Source organism: Rhinopithecus roxellana, chromosome 1 (assembly GCF_007565055.1).
Source record: "Rhinopithecus roxellana isolate Shanxi Qingling chromosome 1, ASM756505v1, whole genome shotgun sequence".
Lineage (NCBI taxonomy): Eukaryota > Metazoa > Chordata > Mammalia > Primates > Cercopithecidae > Rhinopithecus > Rhinopithecus roxellana.
In genome coordinates this window covers 79331913-79352691 of record NC_044549.1, presented here as the reverse complement: position 1 = coordinate 79352691, position 20779 = coordinate 79331913, and the positions used below count along the sequence as shown (strand labels likewise).

The 20779-nt window shown below is 38.7% G+C and overlaps 1 protein-coding gene and 1 non-coding gene across 2 annotated transcripts in view; both read left to right on the top strand.

Annotated features, from left to right (window-relative positions):
- Window positions 1-20779, top strand: part of DNAH12 (dynein axonemal heavy chain 12) — a 244273-nt gene that overhangs the window by 62789 nt on the left and 160705 nt on the right. Inside the window, 7 exon segments of the mRNA XM_030926675.1 lie at window positions 863-988; window positions 1934-2068; window positions 2902-3095; window positions 4569-4812; window positions 17024-17209; window positions 18198-18398; window positions 20087-20281. Coding sequence (XP_030782535.1) covers window positions 863-988; window positions 1934-2068; window positions 2902-3095; window positions 4569-4812; window positions 17024-17209; window positions 18198-18398; window positions 20087-20281 — 1281 coding nt within the window.
- Window positions 3301-3407, top strand: LOC115892240. Its single transcript, XR_004052131.1, has one exon. It is a non-coding gene; the product is annotated as a small nucleolar RNA U13 (small nucleolar RNA).

Sequence of the window (20779 nt, the reverse complement as noted above, 5' to 3'; positions counted from 1 at the left end):
GATAAATCTATTGTTTTAAGAGTTTTTTTCTTTGTAACTCACCTCCTTTTTTTTTTTTTGAGACGGAATCTCACTCTGTCGCCCAGGCTGGTGTGCAGTGGCACGATCTCGGCCCACTGCAACCTGTGCCTCCTGGGTTTAAGCAATTATTCTGCCTCAGCCTCCGAGTAGCTGGGACTACAGGCGTGCGTCATCACGCCTGGCTAATTTTTGTATTTTTAGTAGAGATGGGGGTTCACCATGTTGGCCAGGCTGGTCTGTAACTCCTGACCTCAGGTGATCCACCTCCCTCGGCTTCCCAAAGTGCTGGGATTACAGGTGTGAGCCACTGCACCCGGCCTACTCACCTCCAACTCTTTCTGAACTGTTACAAACCATAATATTCTGGACTATTGCGTACAGCAATGGGCGAAGTAGGCAAAAATGGTAGTGATGTCACTGAAGATACAAAACAAAAGATACTAAAATCTTTGTCATCAAAGATACAAAAATAAAAAAATTTATAAGAATAAAATAATTTAAAATCCTTTAAAATCAAAGTTAAAGGATTGCTGAAGATTTAATTACATTTTTCAGTCATAAACAAGGGAGGACCAAAAGTTCCTTTATGTTAAATCAGCTGCAAGTGAAAACTTTTTAAAAGCCTTGTTTCTAGCATTAAAGTATACAATTATGTGGCATGAAGCAAGATAAATAATACTGCAGCTATTGAAATACCCGTCTGGTTTGGGTGATATATAAAATATCGGTTAATAATCTGAGTCAAATTTAAATCTGAAAAAGTATTAGAGATTGTTGTTCTCTTTTTCGTAATGACTTAGATTTTCTATATGACATATTATATCCAGAGTTTCTTTTGTAGGAATCTAAACGCCAAATGAGTTACTTTTTAGATGTTTTTCTATTTCCTCAAGAAGACTTAGCTTTAAATGCAACTGTCCTCATGTGGCCTAAGAAAATTAATCCCATCTTTGATGAAAATGATGAGGTAAATATATTTTTCATTTTTTTTTTTGTATTCTGACATTTCGAGCACATCATTCACATTTAATTTTCATATCTACTGGCCATCTAACTTTAAAAGTAATTTTGTGTGTCAATATGAGTTTGAGACTGGCCACACTTATGGCTCTCTAGGCTTAAGACAAGCTGTTAGGCTTAACTCACAAGGTCTGGTAAGTAGTGGGGCTGACATTTAGAAAGTCAGAACTATTATATAAATTAATAATAGAAGCACTTAAGTGAGAAAATGCTTTCCATTTATTCAATTATTTAACTCATAAAAATCCCACGTGCTCCCATTTCTTCCATTTTATAGATGAGAAATATGAGACTCAGAGAAATTAAATAGTTCAATATCACAGTGATAAGATTTACAATTTTATATCAGACTGAATGTATTTCAGATATTGAAAAAGTCCTAATATAAACCAGTTTATCTTGAATTGGGAGGTAAGATAGTATTGTAATAAAAAACGTGGCCTTCAATCAGATAAACCAAGATTCTAATCCAGGTTTTGATTTTTATGATTTTGTGAACATGAACATGACTTCCATAAGATTCAATTTCTTTTCTCTGAAATGAGAATAATAATACTAGTAATAATATAGGTAAAGTATTTAATAGTTCTTGATACATGGCTATCAAGTAGTATCAATAAATGGTAATTTTATTATTATTAAATAAACAAATTAAAATAAATTTTAATTAATGAATACAAGTTGTTAAAGTCACTTTGGAGATCGAGGAATGTTTTTGTGTGTGGTTTATTATTCTTTGCATTTTTATATCACTAATTATAGACATTGTTTTATTTTTGCGCTCATTTTTACTTCTCTGATGGTTTTTATGATTATACACAGTATTTAGATTTCTGACTTGGTAATTCTTTGTTACAGATTAACTAACATGATTAAATTGTCTTTTAAAAAGCTAATTGAGAATGCTAAACATAAAAAAGAAAATGAACTAATGGCCAAGAGAGAGAAACTTATTTTGGAAATAGAAAAGGAATCACGCCGCATGGAAGAGTTTACAGAATTTGCAGAGCTGGAGCGCATGCAACAGGTCTGATAAATATATAAGACAATAGCTATGGCCAGCCCATAGAGTCATACAGGACATGTTAACATAAATTTAAAAATATAGACAAATGCAAGTTTACTTTTTTATGTTTACTCTATATATTTTCTATATATTACATAGATACATATATATTTATCTAATATATTTATATATGATAAAATACATAAATATTTATTTAAACACTTTATATGTAGTCTCAGCCTCCTGAGTAGCTTGGACTAACAGGCATGTGCCACCATGCCCGGCTAATTTTTTGTATTTTCTTGTAGAGATGGGGTTTTGCCATGTTGCCCAGGCTGGCAAACAAAGACCTGACTCTTAGGCCCAGAACTGGAGCTATGTTGTCTTTCTTGTGACTTAGTTCTCTATTTGTAGAGTAGACATCATCATACCTTTTGCTCTCAATCATAGTTATGCTGTGAAGTTAATATTTAAAATTGCTGTATAGGCCGGGCACAGTGGCTCACTCCTGTAATCCCTGCACTTTGGGAGGCAGAGGTGGGCAGATCACCTGAGGTCAGGAGTTCGAGACCAGCCTGGCCAATATGGCAAAACCCCATCTCTACTAAAAATACGAAAATTAGCCAGGCTTGGTGGTCGGCATCTGTAGTCCCAGTTACTTGGTAGGCTGAGGTGGGAGGATCACTTGAACCAGGGGGCGGAGGTTGCAGTGAGCCCAGATCATGCCACTGCACTCCAGCCTAAAAATAAAGTTGTTGTATAAATGCAAGGACATATTGTACACAGTATCATATGATTTTATTTTTGTAACATTACTTGAATATTTCTTAAGACAAAAAATTATTTGCTTTCAGTATGTGACAGATGTAAGACAACTACAAAAACGTATTCAGGAATCTGAAGAAGCAGTGCAGTTTATTAATAAAGAAGAGGAACTTTTCAAGTGGGAATTGACAAAATATCCTGAACTGGATAAATTAAAAGTTAACATTGAGCCCTATCAGAAGTTTTTTAATTTTGTTTTGAAGTGGCAACGATCAGAAAAACGGTAATTGCTGGTGGTAATGTAATAAAAATCAAGCAAATGACAGAAAAGAGTTTGTAAAATATAAATTGATTTTTTTTTTTTTTTTTTTTGGTTAAGTGTTTAAAAGTAGGATTTATATGTCCATTTGAAAGAGAACCAGGTACCATATAGGAGAAGCATCCAGTGCTGCTAAGGTCCCACTAACCTTACTAATACAATATCTGAGATCCTTTTCTGGTTTATGAGCATAATGATTGGATTTTCATGCTCATGTGTGAGAGGTGTGGCCTCCCTCAAACGTTGTTACAATGTCAGCACATTACCCTTCTGACATGAAAAATGTATATATAATGTATGAGTTTTCATTTTGGTTTCTGAGAGTCAATTCCCTTTTTAATACAATAGATTAATTTCACTAATGTTTACCCCCAAAATTAGAAGTATGGAGTCAAATCCGCATTTTATTTTTATTTTTGTTTTATAATTTCAACTTTTATTTTAGATTCAGAAACATGTGCGGGTTTGTTTCATGGGTATATTGCATGACACTGCGATTTGGGGTACAAATGATCCTATCTCCCAGGTAGTGAGCATAGCACCTACTAGGTAGTTTTTCAGCCCTTGCTCCCCTCCCTTTCTCCCACCTCTAGTAGTCCCCAGTGCCTGTTGTTCCCATCTCTGTGTCCATGCATACCCAGGGCTTAGCTCCCACTTCAAAGTGAGAAAATGAGGTATTTGGTTTTCTGTTCCTGCATTAATTTGCTTAGGATAATGGCCTTCGGCTGCATCCATGTTGCTGCAAAGGGCATGATTTCATTCTTTTTTAAGGTTGCATTGTATTCCATGGTGTATATGTACTGAATTATTTTTATTCAATCCACTGTTGATGAGCACCTAGGTTGACTCCATGTCTTTGCTATTGCGAATGGTGCTGCGATGAACAGACAAGTACATGTGTCTTTTTGGTAGAATGATTATTTTTCTTTGGGTATATACCCAGTAATGGGATTGCTGGGTCAAATAGTAGTTCTGTTTTAAGTTCTTTGAAAAGTCCCCAAACTACTCTCCACAGTGGCTGAGCTAATTTACAGTCCCACCAACAGTGCAACATTGTATAAGCATTCCCTTTTCTCCACAGCATCTGTTTTTTGTTTTTTTGTTTTACTTTTTAATAATAGCCATTCTGGCTGATGGAAGATGGTCTCTCATTGTGGTTTGATTTGCATTTCTGTAATGTGAATCTGCATTTTATTTGGGTACTGTTAGTCATCCATTTATAATCTGATACATATTTTAGCACATGCAGCATAGTCAAAATGATTATTTTAGTTCTGTCTTTCTACCATCAGCTCTACTTGTGTGCCTGAGAAAAACTGTTAATAGCTCTTGCCCCCATTTTTCTCTCTTAAAACAAGGGGTCTAGCCTAAAGGATCTCTAAGGCCCCTTCAAACTCCAAAAGTCTGAGTTTAATAATATTTTTTCTTTCAATTCAGGTGGATGGATGGAGGGTTTTTGGACCTCAACGGGGAAAGCATGGAGGCTGATGTGGAAGAGTTTTCCCGAGAAATTTTTAAGACGCTAAAGTTTTTCCAAACGAAGCTAAAGAAAGAATTGCAAGAAAAAAGAAAGGCAGCAAGAAAACGGTCTTTGGAAGAAGAGAAAATTGAAGAAGAACCAAAAGAGAATCCTACTCTCACTATGTGCAGTACAGTCATGGAACAGATAAAAGCTTTTAGGGTATAAATGTATATAATAACATTTTAATATTATAGCTATCTTCTCAACTTTTCTGTTGCCTAATATATAAATTATAAAGCCTGTCTTCTGGTTTTACATGTTTATTATTTATTATTATTAATAATTTTTGAGGCAGGGTCTTGCTCTGTTGCCCAGGCTAGAGTGTAGTGGTGACTCACTGCCACTGCCACCTCCTGGGCTCAAGTGATCCTCCCACACCAGCCTCCTGAGTAGCTGGTAATACAGCCACCATGCCTGGCTAATTTTTTTGAAGAAATGGGGTTTTGCTGTGTTACCCAGGCTGGTCTTGAACTCGTGTGCTCAAGCAATCTGTCCACCTTGGCCTCCCAAAGTGCTGGAATTACAGGCATGAGCCACCACACCTGGCCTATTATTATTACTTTTTAGATAGGGTCTCACTCTGTTGCCCAGGCTGGAGTGCAGTGGCACAGTCATAGCTCACTGCAGCCTCAGACTCCTAGGCTCAAGAAGAAGACACTGTTTCTTCCCATTTTGCTAATAAATTGGGTCTCTGTCACTTGTAATCAAAGGAGTATGGCCAAATGAAGGTACTGAGGAGAAACAATCAGAAAAAATAAGATTTTAAATTCCGCTATTATGCCTCAGCCTCTTGGTCAAGCTCTGACTCACTCCTACCTCTCTTCTAGGCATGGGTATTTGTGACAGAGCTGAGTGATTGGTTTTGGGAGGAAGAGGTAAGGGCACTTTATTCCTCTCATCTTTCGAATTACATCTGTTTGCATCTTTGATGTTTTGGTGTCTCATTCCCACAACTTTAGCTCCTCATCATGAAGCACCACTATGGAGCGTAGGAAAGGCTGGTTGGGTGGTGAATGGCAGCCATGTTTGGGGCAGATCAAGGAGAATACATGTATAAAGCCAGATCTGGCAAAACTGGGGGAAAGAGTTCCTCTGGCCCAAGAAAGGCAGCAGAAGATTGCTTAGACCTATTAGGGCAGATTGCATACTTTCTGAAAATGACACTAAGTCATTTTCCTATGGAAAACATAGGAAGAGTATACCATTGTTTATAATTTACTATAATAAAACTAAACAAACAGGATAAATAGCCTACCATTAATTCAGCATAATCCAAACTTTGAAGTGAGGTTATAACTATTTTTCCTAGATGAATACATTAAAAAATTTTAGCATTTGCAAAATGCTTAGATGAAGGCTTTTGAGTCCAGATAAATTGTTGACCTATGGATTCTGAATCTTAAGAATTACTCAAGGCCAGTCACGGTGGCTCAGGCCTGTAATTCCAGCACTTTGGGAGCCTGAGGTGGGCAGATCACCTGAGGTCAGGAGTTTGAGACCAGCCTGGCCAATATAGTGAAAACTCATCTCTACTAAAAATACAAAAATTAGTTGAGCATGGTGGTACATACCTATAATCCCAGTTACTCAGGAGGCTGAGGGAGGAGAATCGTTTGAACCCAGGAGGCGGAGGTTGCAGTGAGCTGAGATCATGCCTCTGCATGCCCAGTCTGGGCAACAGAGCAAGACTCCAAAATTACTCAAGAAAGCCTTGATAGAGCTATTCTCATCATCAAGTGCTAATGAGGAGAAATAGAAAGGTTTGGAAGCAGGCTGGGTATAGTGGATGACACCTGTAATCTGTAATCCCAGTGCTTTGGGAGGCCAAGGTAGGAGGATCATTTGAGGCCAGAAGTTCAAGACCAGCCTGGGTAATATAGTGAGACCCTACCTCTACAAAAAATAAAAAATTAGCCAGGCATGGTAAAAAAAAATTCAGCTGCATCTGAAGACCCAGCTACTCAGGAGGCTGAGGTGGAAGTTTGAGGTTGCAGTGAGCTATGATTATACCGCCACACTCCTGGGCACAACAGAGTGAGACTCTGTCTCGAAAAAAAAAAAAAAGGGCATAAATTTACTAGGGCAGACCACTTAGCCTACACTAAGTGCAGCAACACAGGGTAACAGTTTATTGGGAAGGATTTGGAACCACACTGCTTAGTCATAGCACAGTTCTCCACTTGGCAGTGGCATACCTTGAGCAAGATATTTAGCCACTTGTGCCTTGGTCCTCTCATTTATAAAGAGAGAATAAGAACAGTTTTTTTGACAGTCAGTAATACATCCTTAAATTTCCACTGTCAACATGCCCAGAGCGCAAACTCTGTGATTGGATGCAAGCATTGTTCCTGTCTATGTCCAGTCGTCTCAGAGATTTCATGACTGCCTGATTTTTTTTTAACTTAAAAATTATTTTCAATGTTGAATACACTTGCATGGTCTAAAAAATAGAGAAAGATGTATCTGAAAAGTCTCCTCATGGTTCTCACCTGTATAACTCAGGTGATCAATGTTATTACCTTCTTGTGTATAGTTCCAGAGTTTTATTACATATATAACAATGCGAATATATATTCTTATCCTTCTATCTTTTTAGATAAACTGTAGCATATGATGTATATGATTTTATTTATTTATTTTTTTATTATACTTTAAGTTCTAGGGTACACGTGCACAATGTGCAGGTTTGTTACATATGTATACATGTGCCATGTTTGTGTGCTGCACCCATTAACTTGTCATTTACATTAGGTATATCCCCTAATGCTATCCGTCCTCCCTCCCCCCACCCCATGACAGGCCCCAGTGTGTGATGTTCCCCTTTCTGTGTCCAAGTGTTCTCATTGTTCAATTCCCACCTATGAGTGAGAACATGCAGTGTTTGGTTTTCTGTTCTTGTGATAGTTTGCTGAGAATGATGGTTTCCAGCTGCATCCATGTCCCTACAAAGGACATGAACTCATCCTTTTTTATGGCTGCATAGCATTCCATGGTGTATATGTGCCATATTTTCTTAATGCAGTCTGTCATTGATGGACATTTGGGTTGGTTCCAAGTGTTTGCTATTGTGAATAGTGCTGCAATAAACATACGTGTGCATGTGTCTTTATAGCAGCATGATATATAATCCTTTGGGTATATATCCAGTAATGGGATGGCTGGGTCAAATAGTATTTCTAGTTCTAGATCCTTGAGGAATCCCCACACTGTCTTCCACAATGGTTGAACTAGTTTACAGTCCCACCAACAGTGTAAAAGTGTTCCTGTTTCTCCACATCCTCTCAAGCACCTGTTGTTTCCTGACTTTTTTTTTTTTTTTGAGACAGAGTCTTGCTCAGTCGCCCAGTCTGGAGTGCAGTGGCGCGATCTTGGCTCACTGCAAGCTCCGCCATCCGGGTTCCCGCCATTCTCCTGCCTCAGCCTCCCAAGTAGCTGGGACTACAGGTGCCCGCCACCACGCCCGGCTAATTTTTTGCATTTTTAGTAGAGACTGGGTTTCACCATGTTAGCCAGGATGGTCTCGATCTCCTGACCTCGTGATCCGCCCGCCTTGGCCTCCCAAAGTGCTGGGATTACAGGCATGAGCCACCGTGCCCGGCCGTTTCCTGACTTTTTAGTGATCGCTATTCTAACTGGTGTGAGATGGTATCTCACTGTGGTTTTGATTTACATTTCTCTGATGGCGAGTGATGATGAGCATTTTTTCATGTGTCTGTTGGCTGCATAAATGTCTTCTTTTGAGAAGTGTCTGTTCATATCCTTTGCCCACTTTTTGATGGGGTTGTTTTTTTCTTGTAAATTTGTTTGAGTTGTTTGTACATTCTGGATATTAGCCCTTTGTCAGATGAGTAGATTGCAAAAATTTTCTCGCATTCTGTAGGTTACCTGTTCACTCTGATGGTAGTTTCTTTTGCTGTGCAGAAGCTCTTTAGTTTAATTAGATCCCATTTGTCAATTTTGGCTTTTGTTGCCATTGCTTTTGGTGTTTTAGACATGAAGGCCTTGCCCATGCCTATGTCCTGAATGTTATTGCCGAGGTTTTCTTCTAGGGTTTTTATGGTTTTAGGTCTAACATTTAAGTCTCTAATCCATCTTGAATTAATTTTCGTGTAAGGTGTAAGGAAGGGATCCAGTTTCAGCTTTCTACATATGGCTTGCCAGTTTTCCCAGCAGTATTTATTAAATAGGGAATCCTTTCTCCATGTCTTGATTTTTCAGGTTTGTCAAAGATCAGATGGTTGTAGATGTGTGGTATCATTTCTGAGGGCTCTGTTCTGTTCCATTGGTCTCTATCTCTGTTTTGGTACCAGTACCATGCTGTTTTGGTTACTGTAGCCTTGTAGTATAGTTTGAAGTCAGGTAGCGTGGTGCCAACAGTTTTGTTCTTTTAGCTTAGGATGGTCTTGGCAATGTGGGGTCTTTTTTGGTTCCATATGAACTTTAAAGTAGTTTTTTCCAATTCTGTGAAGAAAGTCATTGGTAACTTCATGGGGATGGCATTGAATCTATAAATCACCTTGGACAGTATGGCCATTTTCACAATATTGATTCTTCCTATCCATGAGCATGGAATGTTCTTCCATTTGTTTGTGTCCTCTTTTATTTCATTGAGCAGTGGTTTGTAGTTCTCCTTGAAGAGGTCCTTCACATCCCTTGTAAGTTGGATTCCTAGGTATTTTGTTCTATTTGAAGCAATTGTGAATGGGAGTTCACTCATGATTTGGTTCTCTGTTTGTCTGTTATTGGTGTATAAGAATGCTTGTGATTTTTGCACATTGTATCCTGAGACTTTGCTGACGTTGCTTATCAGCTTAAGGAGATTTTGGGCTGAGACGATGGGGTTTTCTAAATATACCATCATGTCATCTGCAAACAGGGACAATTTGACTTCCTCTTTTCCTAACCGAATACCCTTTGTTTCTTTCTCCTGCCTGATTGCCCCGGCCAGAACTTCCAACACTATGTTGAATAGGAGTGGTGAGAGAGGGCATCCCTGTCTTGTGCCATTTTTCAAAGGGAATGCTTCCAGTTTTTGCCCATTCAGTATGATATTGGCTGTGGGTTTGTCATAAATAGCTCTTATTATTTTGAGATACATTCCATCAATACCGAATTTATTGAGAGTTTTTAGCATGAAGGGCTGTTGAATTTTGTCAAAGGCCTTTTCTGCATCTATTGAAATAATCATGTGGTTTTTGTCTTTGGTTCTGTTCATATGCTGGATTACGTTTATTGATTTGCATATGTTGAACCAGACTTGCATCCCAGGAATGAAGCCCACTTGACCATGGTGGATAAGCTTTATGATGTGCTGCTGGATTTGGTTTGCCAGTATTTTATTGAGGATTTTTGCATCGGTGTTCATCAGGGATACTGGTCTAAAATTCTGTTTTTTTTTGTTGTGTCTCTGCCAGGCTTTGGTATCAGGATGATGTTGGCCTCAAAAAATGAGTTAGGGAGGGTTCCCTTTTTTTCTATTGATTGGAATAGTTTCAGAAGGAATGGTACCAGCTCCTCCTTGTACCTCTGGTAGAATTCGGCTGTGAATCCATCTGGTCCTGGACTTTTTTTGGTTGGCAGGCTATTAATTATTGCCTCAATTTCAGAGCCTGTTATTGGCCTATTCAGGGATTCAACTTCTTCCTGGTTTAGTCTTGGGAGGGTGTATGTGTCCAATAATTTATCCATTTCTTCTAGGTTTTCTAGTTTATTTGCACAGAGGTGTTTGCAGTATTCTCTGATGGTAGTTTGTATTTCTGTGGGGTCGGTGGTGATATCCCCTTTATCATTTTTTATTGCATCTTTTGATTCTTCTCTCTTTTCTTCTTTATTAGTCTTGCTAGCAGTCTATCAATTTTGTTGATCTTTGCAAAAAACCAGCTCCTGGATTCACTGATGTTTTGTAGGGTTTTTTGTGTCTCTATCTCCTTCAGTTCTGCTCTGATCTTAGTTATTTCTTGCCTTCTGCTAGCTTTTGAATGTGTTTGCTCTTGCTTCTCTAGTTCTTTTAATTGTGATGTTAGGGTGTCAATTTTAGATCTTTCCTGCTTTCTCTTGTGGGCATTTAGTGCTATACATTTCCCTCTAAACACTGCTTTAAATGTGTCCCAGAGATTCTGGTATGTTGTATCTTTGTTCTCATTGGTTTCAAAGAACATCTTTATTTCTGCCTTCATTTTGTTATGTACCCAGTAGTCATTCAGGAGCAGGTTGTTCAGTTTCCGTGTAGTTGAGTGGTTTTGAGTGAGTTTCTTAATTCTGAGTTCTAGTTTGATTGCACTGAGGTCTGAGAGACAGTTTGTTATAATTTCTGTTCTTTTACATTTGCTGAGGAGTGCTTTACTTCCAACTATGTGGTCAATTTTGGAATAAGTGCGACATGGTGCTGGGAAGAATGTATATTCTGTTGATTTGTGGTGGAGAGTTGTGTAGATGTCTATTAGGTCCACTTGGTGCAGAGCTGAGTTCAGTTCCTGGATATCCTTGTTAACTTTCTGTCTCATTGATCTGTCTAATGTTGACAGTGGGGTGTTAAAGTCTCCCATTATTATTGTGTGTGAGTCTATGTCTCTTTGTAAGTCTCTAAGGACTTGCTTTATGAATCTGGGTGCTCCTGTATTGGGTGCATATATATTTAGGATAGTTAGCTCTTCTTGTTGAATTGATCCCTTTATCGTTATGTAATGGCCTTCTTTGTCTCTTTTGATCTTTGTTGGTTTAAAGTTTGTTTTATCAGAGACTAGGATTGCAACCCTTGCCTTTTTTTTGTTTTCCATTTGCTTGGTAGATCTTCCTCCATCCCTTTATTTTGAGCCTGTGTGTGTGTCTGCACATGAGATGGGTCTCCTGAATACAGCACACTTGACTCCTTATCCAATTTGCCAGTCTGTGTCTTTTAATTGGAGCATTTAGCCCATTTACATTTAAGGTTAATATTGTTATGTGTGAATTTGATCCTGTCATTATGATGTTAGCTGGTTATTTTGCTCGTTAGTTGTTGCAGTTTCTTCCTAGCATTGATGGTCTTTATATTTTGGCATGTTTTTGCAGTGGCTGGTACCAGTTGTTCCTTTCCCTGTTTAGTGCTTCCTTCAGGAGCACTTGTATGGCAGGCCTGGTGGTGACAAAATCTCTCAGCATTTGCTTGTCTGTAAAGGATTTTATTTCTCCTTCACTTATGAAACTTAGTTTGGCTGGATATGAAATTTTGGGTTGAAAATTCTTTTCTTTAAGAATGTTGAATATTGGCCCCCACTCTCTTCTGCCTTGTAGAGTTTCTGCCAAGAGATCTGCTGTTAGTCTGATGGGCTTCCCTTTGTGGGTAACCCGACCTTTCTCTCTGGCTGCCCTTAACATTTTTTACTTCATTTCGGCTTTGGTGAATCTGACAATTATGTGTCTTGGAGTTGCTCTTCTTGAGGCATATCTTTGTGGTGTTCTCTGTATTTCCTGAGTTTGAATGTTGGCCTGCCTTGCTAGGTTGGGGAAGTTCTCGTGGATAATATCCTGAAGAGTGTTTTCCAACTTGGTTCCATTCTCCTTGTCACTTTCAGGTACACCAGTCAGATATAGATTTGGTCTTTTCACATAGTCCCATATTTCTTGGAGGCTTTGTTCGTTTCATTTTACTCTTTTTTTCTCTAAACTTCTCTTCTTGCTTCATTTCATTCATTTGATCTTCAATTACTGATACCCTTTCTTCCAGTTGATCGAATCGGTTACTGAATCTTGTGCATTTGTCACGTAGTTCTCGTGTCATGGTTTTCAGCTCTATCAGGTCATTTAAGGACTTCTCTACATTGGTTATTCTAGTTAACCATTTGTCTAATCTTTTTTCAAGGTTTTTAGCTTCTTTGAGATGGGTTCGAACTTCCTCCTTTAGCTCGGAGAAGTTTGATCATCTGAAGCCTTCTTCTCTCAACTTGTCAAAGTCATTCTCCCAGTCCAGCTTTGTTCCATTGCTGGTGAGGAGCTGCGTTCCTTTGAAGTGGGAGAGGCACTCCAATTTTTAGAATTTTCAGCTTTTCTGCTCTGGTTTTTCCCCATCTTTTGTGGTTTTATCTACCTTTAGTCTTTGATGATGGTGACGTACAGATGGGGTTTTGGTGTGGATGTCCTTTCTGTTTGTTAGTTTTCCTTCTAACAGTCAGGACGCTCAGCTGCAGGTCTGTTGGAGTTTGCTGGAGGTCCACTCCAGACCCTGTTTGCCTGGGTATCAGCAGCAGAGGCTTCAGAAGAGTGGATATTGTTGAACAGCAAATGCTGCTGCCTGATCATTCCTCTGGAAGCTTCATCTCAGAGGGGTACCTGGCCGTGTGAAGTGTCAGTCTGCCCCTACTGGAGGATGCCTCCCAGTTAGGCTACTCGGAGCTCAGGGACTCACTTGAGGAGGCAGTCTGTCCATTATCAGATCTCAAACTCTGTGCTGGGAGAACCACTACTCTCTTCAAAGCTGTCAGACAGGGACATTTAAATCTGCAGAGGTTTCTGCTGCCTTTTGTTTGGCTATGCCCTGACCCCAGAGGTGGAATCTACAGAGGCAGGCAGGCCTCCTTGAGCTGCGGTGGGCTCCACTCAGTTCGAGCTTCCTGGCCGCTTTGTTTACCTACTCAAGCCTCAGCAATGGTGGGCACCCCTCCCCCAGCCTTGCTGCCACCTTGCAGTTAGATCTCAGACTGCTGTGCTAGCAATGAGGGAGGCCCCGTGGGCCAGCTGTGGGATATAATCTCCTGGTATGCCGTTTGCTAAGACCCTTGGAAAAGTGCAGTATTTGGGTGGGAGTGACCCGATTTTCCAGGTGCTGTGTGTCATGGTTTCCCTTGGCTAGGAAAAGGAATTCCCTTGCCCCTTGCACTTCCTGGGTGAGGCGATGCCTCACCCTGCTTCAACTCTAACTCGGTGGGCTGCACCCACTATCCTGCACCCACTGTCCGACACGCCCCAGTGAGATGAACCCGGTACCTCAGTTGGAAATGCAGAAATCACCCATATTCTATGTCGCTCACGCTGGGAGCTGTAGCCTGGAGCTCTTCCTATTTGGCCATCTTGGAACCGCTCCCCCTATTTTCTTTCTTTGTTTTGCTTAATTTATCTTGGAGACCTTTTCTTGTTATATATAGGGAGCTTCTTCACGTTTTTCACACCTGTATAATGTATGACTAATGTATGCGTGTGTGTGTGTGTGTGTGAATTGCATGTGTTTGAAGGTGGGACTGCAGGGTAAACTGTGGAAAAGTAAATGCCAGGTTAAAATCAACAGTTGAATTACCCTCCGTTGAGGTTATACCAATATATACTCTCACCAACCTTCATTACAAAATATCATCAAACTTTAGGTTTTTGCTACTCTACTAGGAGAATATTCATTTCTCTTATTGCAAGTAAAATTTTAAGCATATTTTCATATATTTCATATATTTAAGAGTGTTTTATATTTCTTTTCCTGTAAATTGTTTTAACTTACCTCTGCCTATTTTTCTGTTGAATTATTGACCTTTTTCTTACTGATTTCTTTTCCTGTATATATAGATTAGGCTTTGTCTGTGATGTGAATATTTATTATTTGCTTTTTGACCTTGCTTATGATAGCTTTTGCCTGGCAGAAGCCTTTTATTTTTATGTAATTATTTTTATTCTTTATGGCTATTGTGTTCTGAACTGTAGTTTAAAATGCCTTCCCCATGCCAAAATATTTTTTTCTAATACTCTTATAGTTTGTTATTTTTTCATATTTTATTTAGGATATTTGAGGTTATGTTCAGGAAGGATCTTGGTCTTAGTTTTCTTGTAATGTCTTTGTCAGATTTTGGTATCAGGGTTATGTTGGCCTTATAAAACAAATTGGGAAGTTTTATTTTCTCTATTTTCTGAAAGAGTTTTTTATAAATTGGTATTATTTCTTTCTTATTTTAGAGAAACATTCACTTGTGAAACCATTTAGCCTGACGTTTTGTTTGTAGGAAAGGTTTTGAAAACAGACTCTCTCTATATATATATTTCTCAAGTACTTATTTATTTCTTCTTCATATTCCATGAGGACCACAGGTTAGCTGAGTCTCTGCTTCCAGTTGCAGTCCTGTTCTGCTCCTGAGTTTTCTAAGTTCCAGGACACAGGCTGTGCCCTGAGCTAATGTGGGCCAATCTTGCGTTACAGAGAAAGAGCAAGGGCTGAGCTAAACCATGTACCTGAGTTTAGATCTTCTACTCAGCTGTGAGTGACATACTTCATATCCACCCATATTACATTGGCTGAAGCAAGTCCTGTGCCAATTCCCCCTCTAGAGGAAGGAAAATAGAATTTCTTTAATAGATATAGGGGCTATTCAGATTTTGTGTTTAATTTTGGTAGATTGTATTTTTTAAGGAATTTGTCCATTTCTTCTAAGTCATTGATTTTGTCGCCATAAAGTTGCTAATAACATTTATTACCTTTTAAATGTCTGTGTATTCTATAGTGCTAACTCCTTTTTAATTCTCAATATTGATTATTTTAATTTTCTCTCCTTTTTGTTAATCAGTCTGGTTAGGAATTTAGTTGTTTATTGTTGTTCAGAGAGCTCATGTATCACTGTCTCGTGAGAGTCAGTTACTGGTTCTTTGCTTCTTCTGTTTGTGGAGATCATGGTTCCCTGTTTGCTGTTGTTTTTGCTGGGTGTACATCTGTGTCTTTGTATTGAAGTATTATTTATTCCAGTGTTTCTTCTCTGGCTTGTTTTGGTTTATATTGGATATATTTGCTTAGAGTTTCTGTACTGCTAGGTCACTGCTTCCTTTTCAGCTCCAAGTGGCACCTTAAGCCCAGGTTTGGCTTGGCTCTAGTACCTGATGGGAGCGCTGCCCTTACTGAATCGGGACGGTCCCACAAGTTATATTCTGGCAATGTGGGAAGCTGGCTAGGAGTTTATGCCCAGGGGACCTGTGGGACAAACCTCCTACAGTGTGGTGCTGCAGAATAGCCACTCTGATTTGGCGTCTCCTGTGGCTTACAGAGTAACGTTTCCAGGGCTGGGGATGGTAGTCCTACCTCCTCCCTTTGTCTCTGCTTGTCCTCGGGAATTATTTATCCTTTCAGGCACTGGGGATGCTTCCTGTGGGTTAAGGCAGGACAGATCTCCTGCTAGGGAATCCAGGGTGATGGGGTAGCTGGTTGTCCACTTTGACCTTGTTCTTATCAGGGTAGAAACAGTGAGTTGGGGGGAAATTTTCTGCCCTTTTGGTACCTGACAGAATAGAGGGAGGGGCATTGCAGATGTGAAAGTCTGATTCTCTTACTGTCTGCTCGTCTGCTTGGAGTTTTTTCACTTTTGTGTGGCCCAGCTACTCAGGAGGCTACTCAGGGGGCTGTAGTCCCAGTTACTTGGGAGGATGAGGCGGGAGAATCTCTTGAATCTAGAAGGTGGAGGTTGCAATGAGCCGAGATCGCATCACTGCACTCCAGCTTGGGCGACGGAACGACTCTGTCTAAATAAATAAATAAAGAGTATGTTCTTTCTACTTTTTAGATGTTAAAACTTCATTTATTTAAAAAATACTTACTGAGTGCCTGTTATATTATGTTCTGACAAATTCTAGGGAATATGTGATGAAAAGCAAAAACATGATGGTGATAACCAATGGAAGGTTAAAACAAAGTCCTTAACTAAGCAAAACAAAAAGTGTGCTAGTTTATGGTCCTCCAATTTAAAAAAATTTGCCATATTAAGTTATTACTTATACAAAATTAAAACATGACTCATATAAATATAAAATAGGGAGCCAGGCATGGTGACTCATACCTGTAATCCCAGCCCTTTGGGAGGCCAAGGCAGGTGTCAGTCAGCAGAGATAAAACATTGTTACATTTTGGGATTTTGGCACAGATATTTTCCCCATTCACGCTATGTGTGTGTTTATAACTATATATTATATATTTCTGCAAATAGTATAATGAATTTGAATTTCTGCAATAATACCTTTTTTTTTTTTTCCTAAACAGAGACAAGGCCTCACTCTGTCACCCAGACTGGAGTGCAGTTTGCAGTCTTAGCTCACTGTAACCTCAACTTCCTGGGCTCAAGCAATCCTCCCACCCCAACCTCCCAAAGTGCTGGGATTACAGGCATGAACAATTGCGCCTGGCCCTTCATTCTCCTTTTTCACTCTTGTAATTTTCCTGGCTATTTTTACATGCTTATTTTTGCAGGTGAACTTTAGGTTCATTTTCTTAGTATCTCTCTCCTTCCAAATCTAATTGATGTTTTGATTGTACTGATAGAAATGTATTAAATAAACTGAAGAAATGTGATCCTTATACCATCAAGGCTTCATCTATGGAATCTATATGTATGGAAGTCAAATGAGTGACTCATTTTGTTTATATTTTTGCCATTAGGAATATATTCCTACTGTCTCCATTCTGTGCAATCCAGGAATGAGAGCTCGTCATTGGAAACAGATGTCAGAAATTGTAGGCTATGACTTGACTCCAGACTCTGGAACTACACTGAGAAAAGTTTTAAAATTAAACCTTACCCCATACTTGGAAAAATTTGAAGTGATAAGTGCAGGTGCAAGCAAGGTAAACATAAAGATCAACTGAAATACTTTATGTGATGACTTTGTTAATCAAGCAATCATAGTTTTTGTTGGGGTTGAATGTGTACAGTACTGGATAGCAATGGGAGGTGGTGGGGGAGAGTAATAGAATACCACTCTCCAGCTGGGCACGGTAGCTCACGCCTGTAATCCCAGCACTTTGGGAGGCCGAGGTGGGCAGATCACCTGAGGTCAGGAGTTCAAGACGAGCCTGGCCAACACAGCAAAACCCTGTCTCTAATAAAAATACAGAAATTAGCTGGGCATGGTGGTGGGTGCCTGTAATCCCAGCTACTCGGGAGGCTGAGGCAGGAGAATTATTTGAACCCGGGAGGTGGAGGTTGCAGTGAGCTGAGATTATGCCACTGCACTCCAGCCTGGGCGACAAGAGCAAAACTCTGTCTCAAAAACAAAACACTCTTTTCCCCCCCGCCAAAGTGTGTGCTTACTTGTCCTGAATCCAGATGAGAAATGATTCCTTTGACCTCCTCTTAATTCTGCCACATTCTGATGTTGTTGGATGATGTGCTAGTGCTGGTACATAATTTTTTCGTTAAGAGTACTGTTGTATGTGTGGCATGTGATATGTGTGTGCTCTAGCAGGGTAAGTATGGCCCTAAAGAATGGGTTCTTGAAGTACACAGAAAACAGCTTCAGACTATGGACTGTCTGTAGAAAGGCCACTTCAGAGAAAGTCCTACAGGTATTTTATTCTCTTGTCCATTTTTAATATTGACAGCAGTAGTTTTCATAGCAAGTGAATTTTTTAAAACTACGTAATCGTTCTTCTTAGGAATTTTTAAATTGTTGAAAAACCTTCTAACTTAAAAAGTTATACTGTAGTCACAGATTATCTTAAGGAAATGATCATGTAATAAATCAAATGCTTACTGAATTCACTAGGGAAAGTCAATATAGTAAATAAGATCCTTTCTTCACCCTCCCATTCTTTCTTCATTCCTCCCTTTTAGGAATTTTCATTAGAGAAAGCCATGAATACAATGATAGGAACTTGGGATGATATTGCTTTTCATATAAGTCTATATCGTGACACTGGAGTTTGTATTCTTTCTTCAGTGGATGAGATTCAGGCCATCCTTGATGATCAAATTATAAAAACTCAGACAATGAGAGGCTCACCTTTCATCAAACCATTTGAACACGAGATCAAGGTATGTTAAATATGATAATCAGCTCTTGGTCATTTATACAGATTGCAATCCTATTACATATATGCTCTCATGGTAATAAGTAGCCGATTGAATGGCTTTTTAAGTGTTTATTCAAATCATAGACCTATAATCTTGATATTTTATTTCATAAAATACAAAATGATATTCAAAATTTAATATAGAAATATATACATCTGAGACACAAATGATTTTTAAAAGAAAAATGTCTTATTAAAATCTTCTCTAATGGCAGTGATAGACTCGAGAGGAAAACAGGTGGTATTACTTATTCTAACTTAAGAAAACCTAAACCTTGTTTTATGCTGCATTCTTGAAACTTGTAGTAACTATGCTTTAATTATAGTTGTAAACAGCTAGCATAAGGATCTTTTAGAGTATTTAATGAATTATTGTTCCCTTGAGAAAAACGAATGGTATTTGAGGCTCCAAGATTATTTCATATCTTACTGGATATGAAAACTATTCTAACAGAGGCCTATATAAATTGGGGAAAGACAACTGGATTTTTTACCCTGATATCAATTGATTTCAAACTATGTTTCAGATGCTGCTTTAGGAACTTTACACTTATTAACCCACTTGATCCCTGCTGCAGGCCTTCAAAGTAGGCACTATTATTATCTGTATTCATAGATAAGGAAACCAATGTATAGGAGGATAGGTAATTTTCCTAAGTTCATCTAGCTAATAAGTGACAGAGCTGGGGTTCAAACCAAGGCAATTTGGTTTTAATATGAGCATAAATAGTGTTTTATAGAAGATTTTGGCTGTCATTATTTGGAGAAAACAGAGTAATGTTCTTCCAAGAGAACATAAGGCTGGACATTATCCCAAGAAGCAGGCTAACCTAGCCTTTCCTGATAAGATATTACTTTTTTGTAGAAATTTACTTGTCTAACAAGAGGAATTTAGAAGACAAATTTAAAAGCTGTCTTACAGATTTTTTAAAAATCGAAGATATGGACTTAATCTCTTGACACTTAGACCTTAGGCATATATTTAAGAACCAAAGAGAGATATTATATTAATGGTCCTCGGCTAATGAAATATCTTGTCATTTCTAGGGTATCTATGAGAATAAGGAGACTTATTTCATTTTATTTTTCATTTCAGTTCATTTTTCTCCAAATTGTGTTGATGTAGAGCAGGATTTCTCAACCTGTCACTGTTGATATTTTGGGCTCTATAATTCTCTGTGATGGGAGGCTGTCTTGTACATTATAGGTTGTGTAACTGCATCTCTGGCCTCTACCCACTAGACATTAGTAGCATCTTCCCCCATCAGCTGTGACAACCAAAAATGTCTACAGACATTGTCCAATGTTCCCTGGGGTGGGAGGCAAAATTGCCCGTGGTTGACAACCACTGCTGTAGAGCAGGATATATTCTTGGATGGTTTTGGGACTCCAGATGGCTCACCTAGAGATTAGGAAACTGATCAAAATAACGTTACAGTCATTTCCAATTGTGAGTTCCAGTGATTTAGGAAAACCTCAGACCTCTTAGAATTTTTTTTAAGCCTTTGTAAGACATACACAAGTAACCTTAAGCTGTAAGATGTTTGCACTTATTTAAAAATAATAGTAAATTTAAAATGTATTTTCCTTGCTATAATTTATAACCTTTCTTTAATAACTAGAATTTAGTGCAGTATACTTTTCATTAAGGCCTGGGAGGACCGCTTGATTCGAATACAAGAAACAATTGATGAATGGTTGAAAGTGCAAGCTCAATGGCTGTACTTAGAGCCCATCTTTTGTTCTGAGGATATTATGCAACAGATGCCAGAAGAAGGGCGTCAATTTCAGACAGTAGACAGACATTGGAGGGATATCATGAAGTTTTGTGCAAAAGATCCAAAGGTGAAGTGTTTGTTTTCTCTCTCACAGTAGGTGAACCTTTGTTTTTGGAAATTAAGTAAAATGTGACTTTTTTCTGAATATAAAAATTAAACTTGCTCATTGTATACAAACTGGAAAGTTCAGAAAAATATGAAAAAGCATAAAAGTATTAAAATAAGTTTACTTTTCAATTCATAAGATACACTGCTTGTAACTCTTTAGTATACCTGGTGGAGTTGCTTCAAATGTACATCTGATTCACATGCCTTCTACTATAAACACGCACTGCTCTCTTCCTCATAAAATAAATAGGTAAATCAAATCAAATGGAGAGAGGAGAGAGTGAGAACAAGAGAGAGGGAGAGAGAATGAATAGTGTAGGTGACTCAACTGACATTCTACTAGTGACTCTGTATACTCGGAGTGATGGGGAAGAATCTGCTGTTCTCTCCATTGGTCTCAATTCCTATGTCTCTCCCAGTAAATGTTGAAAAACAGACTATATATTTTTCATACACA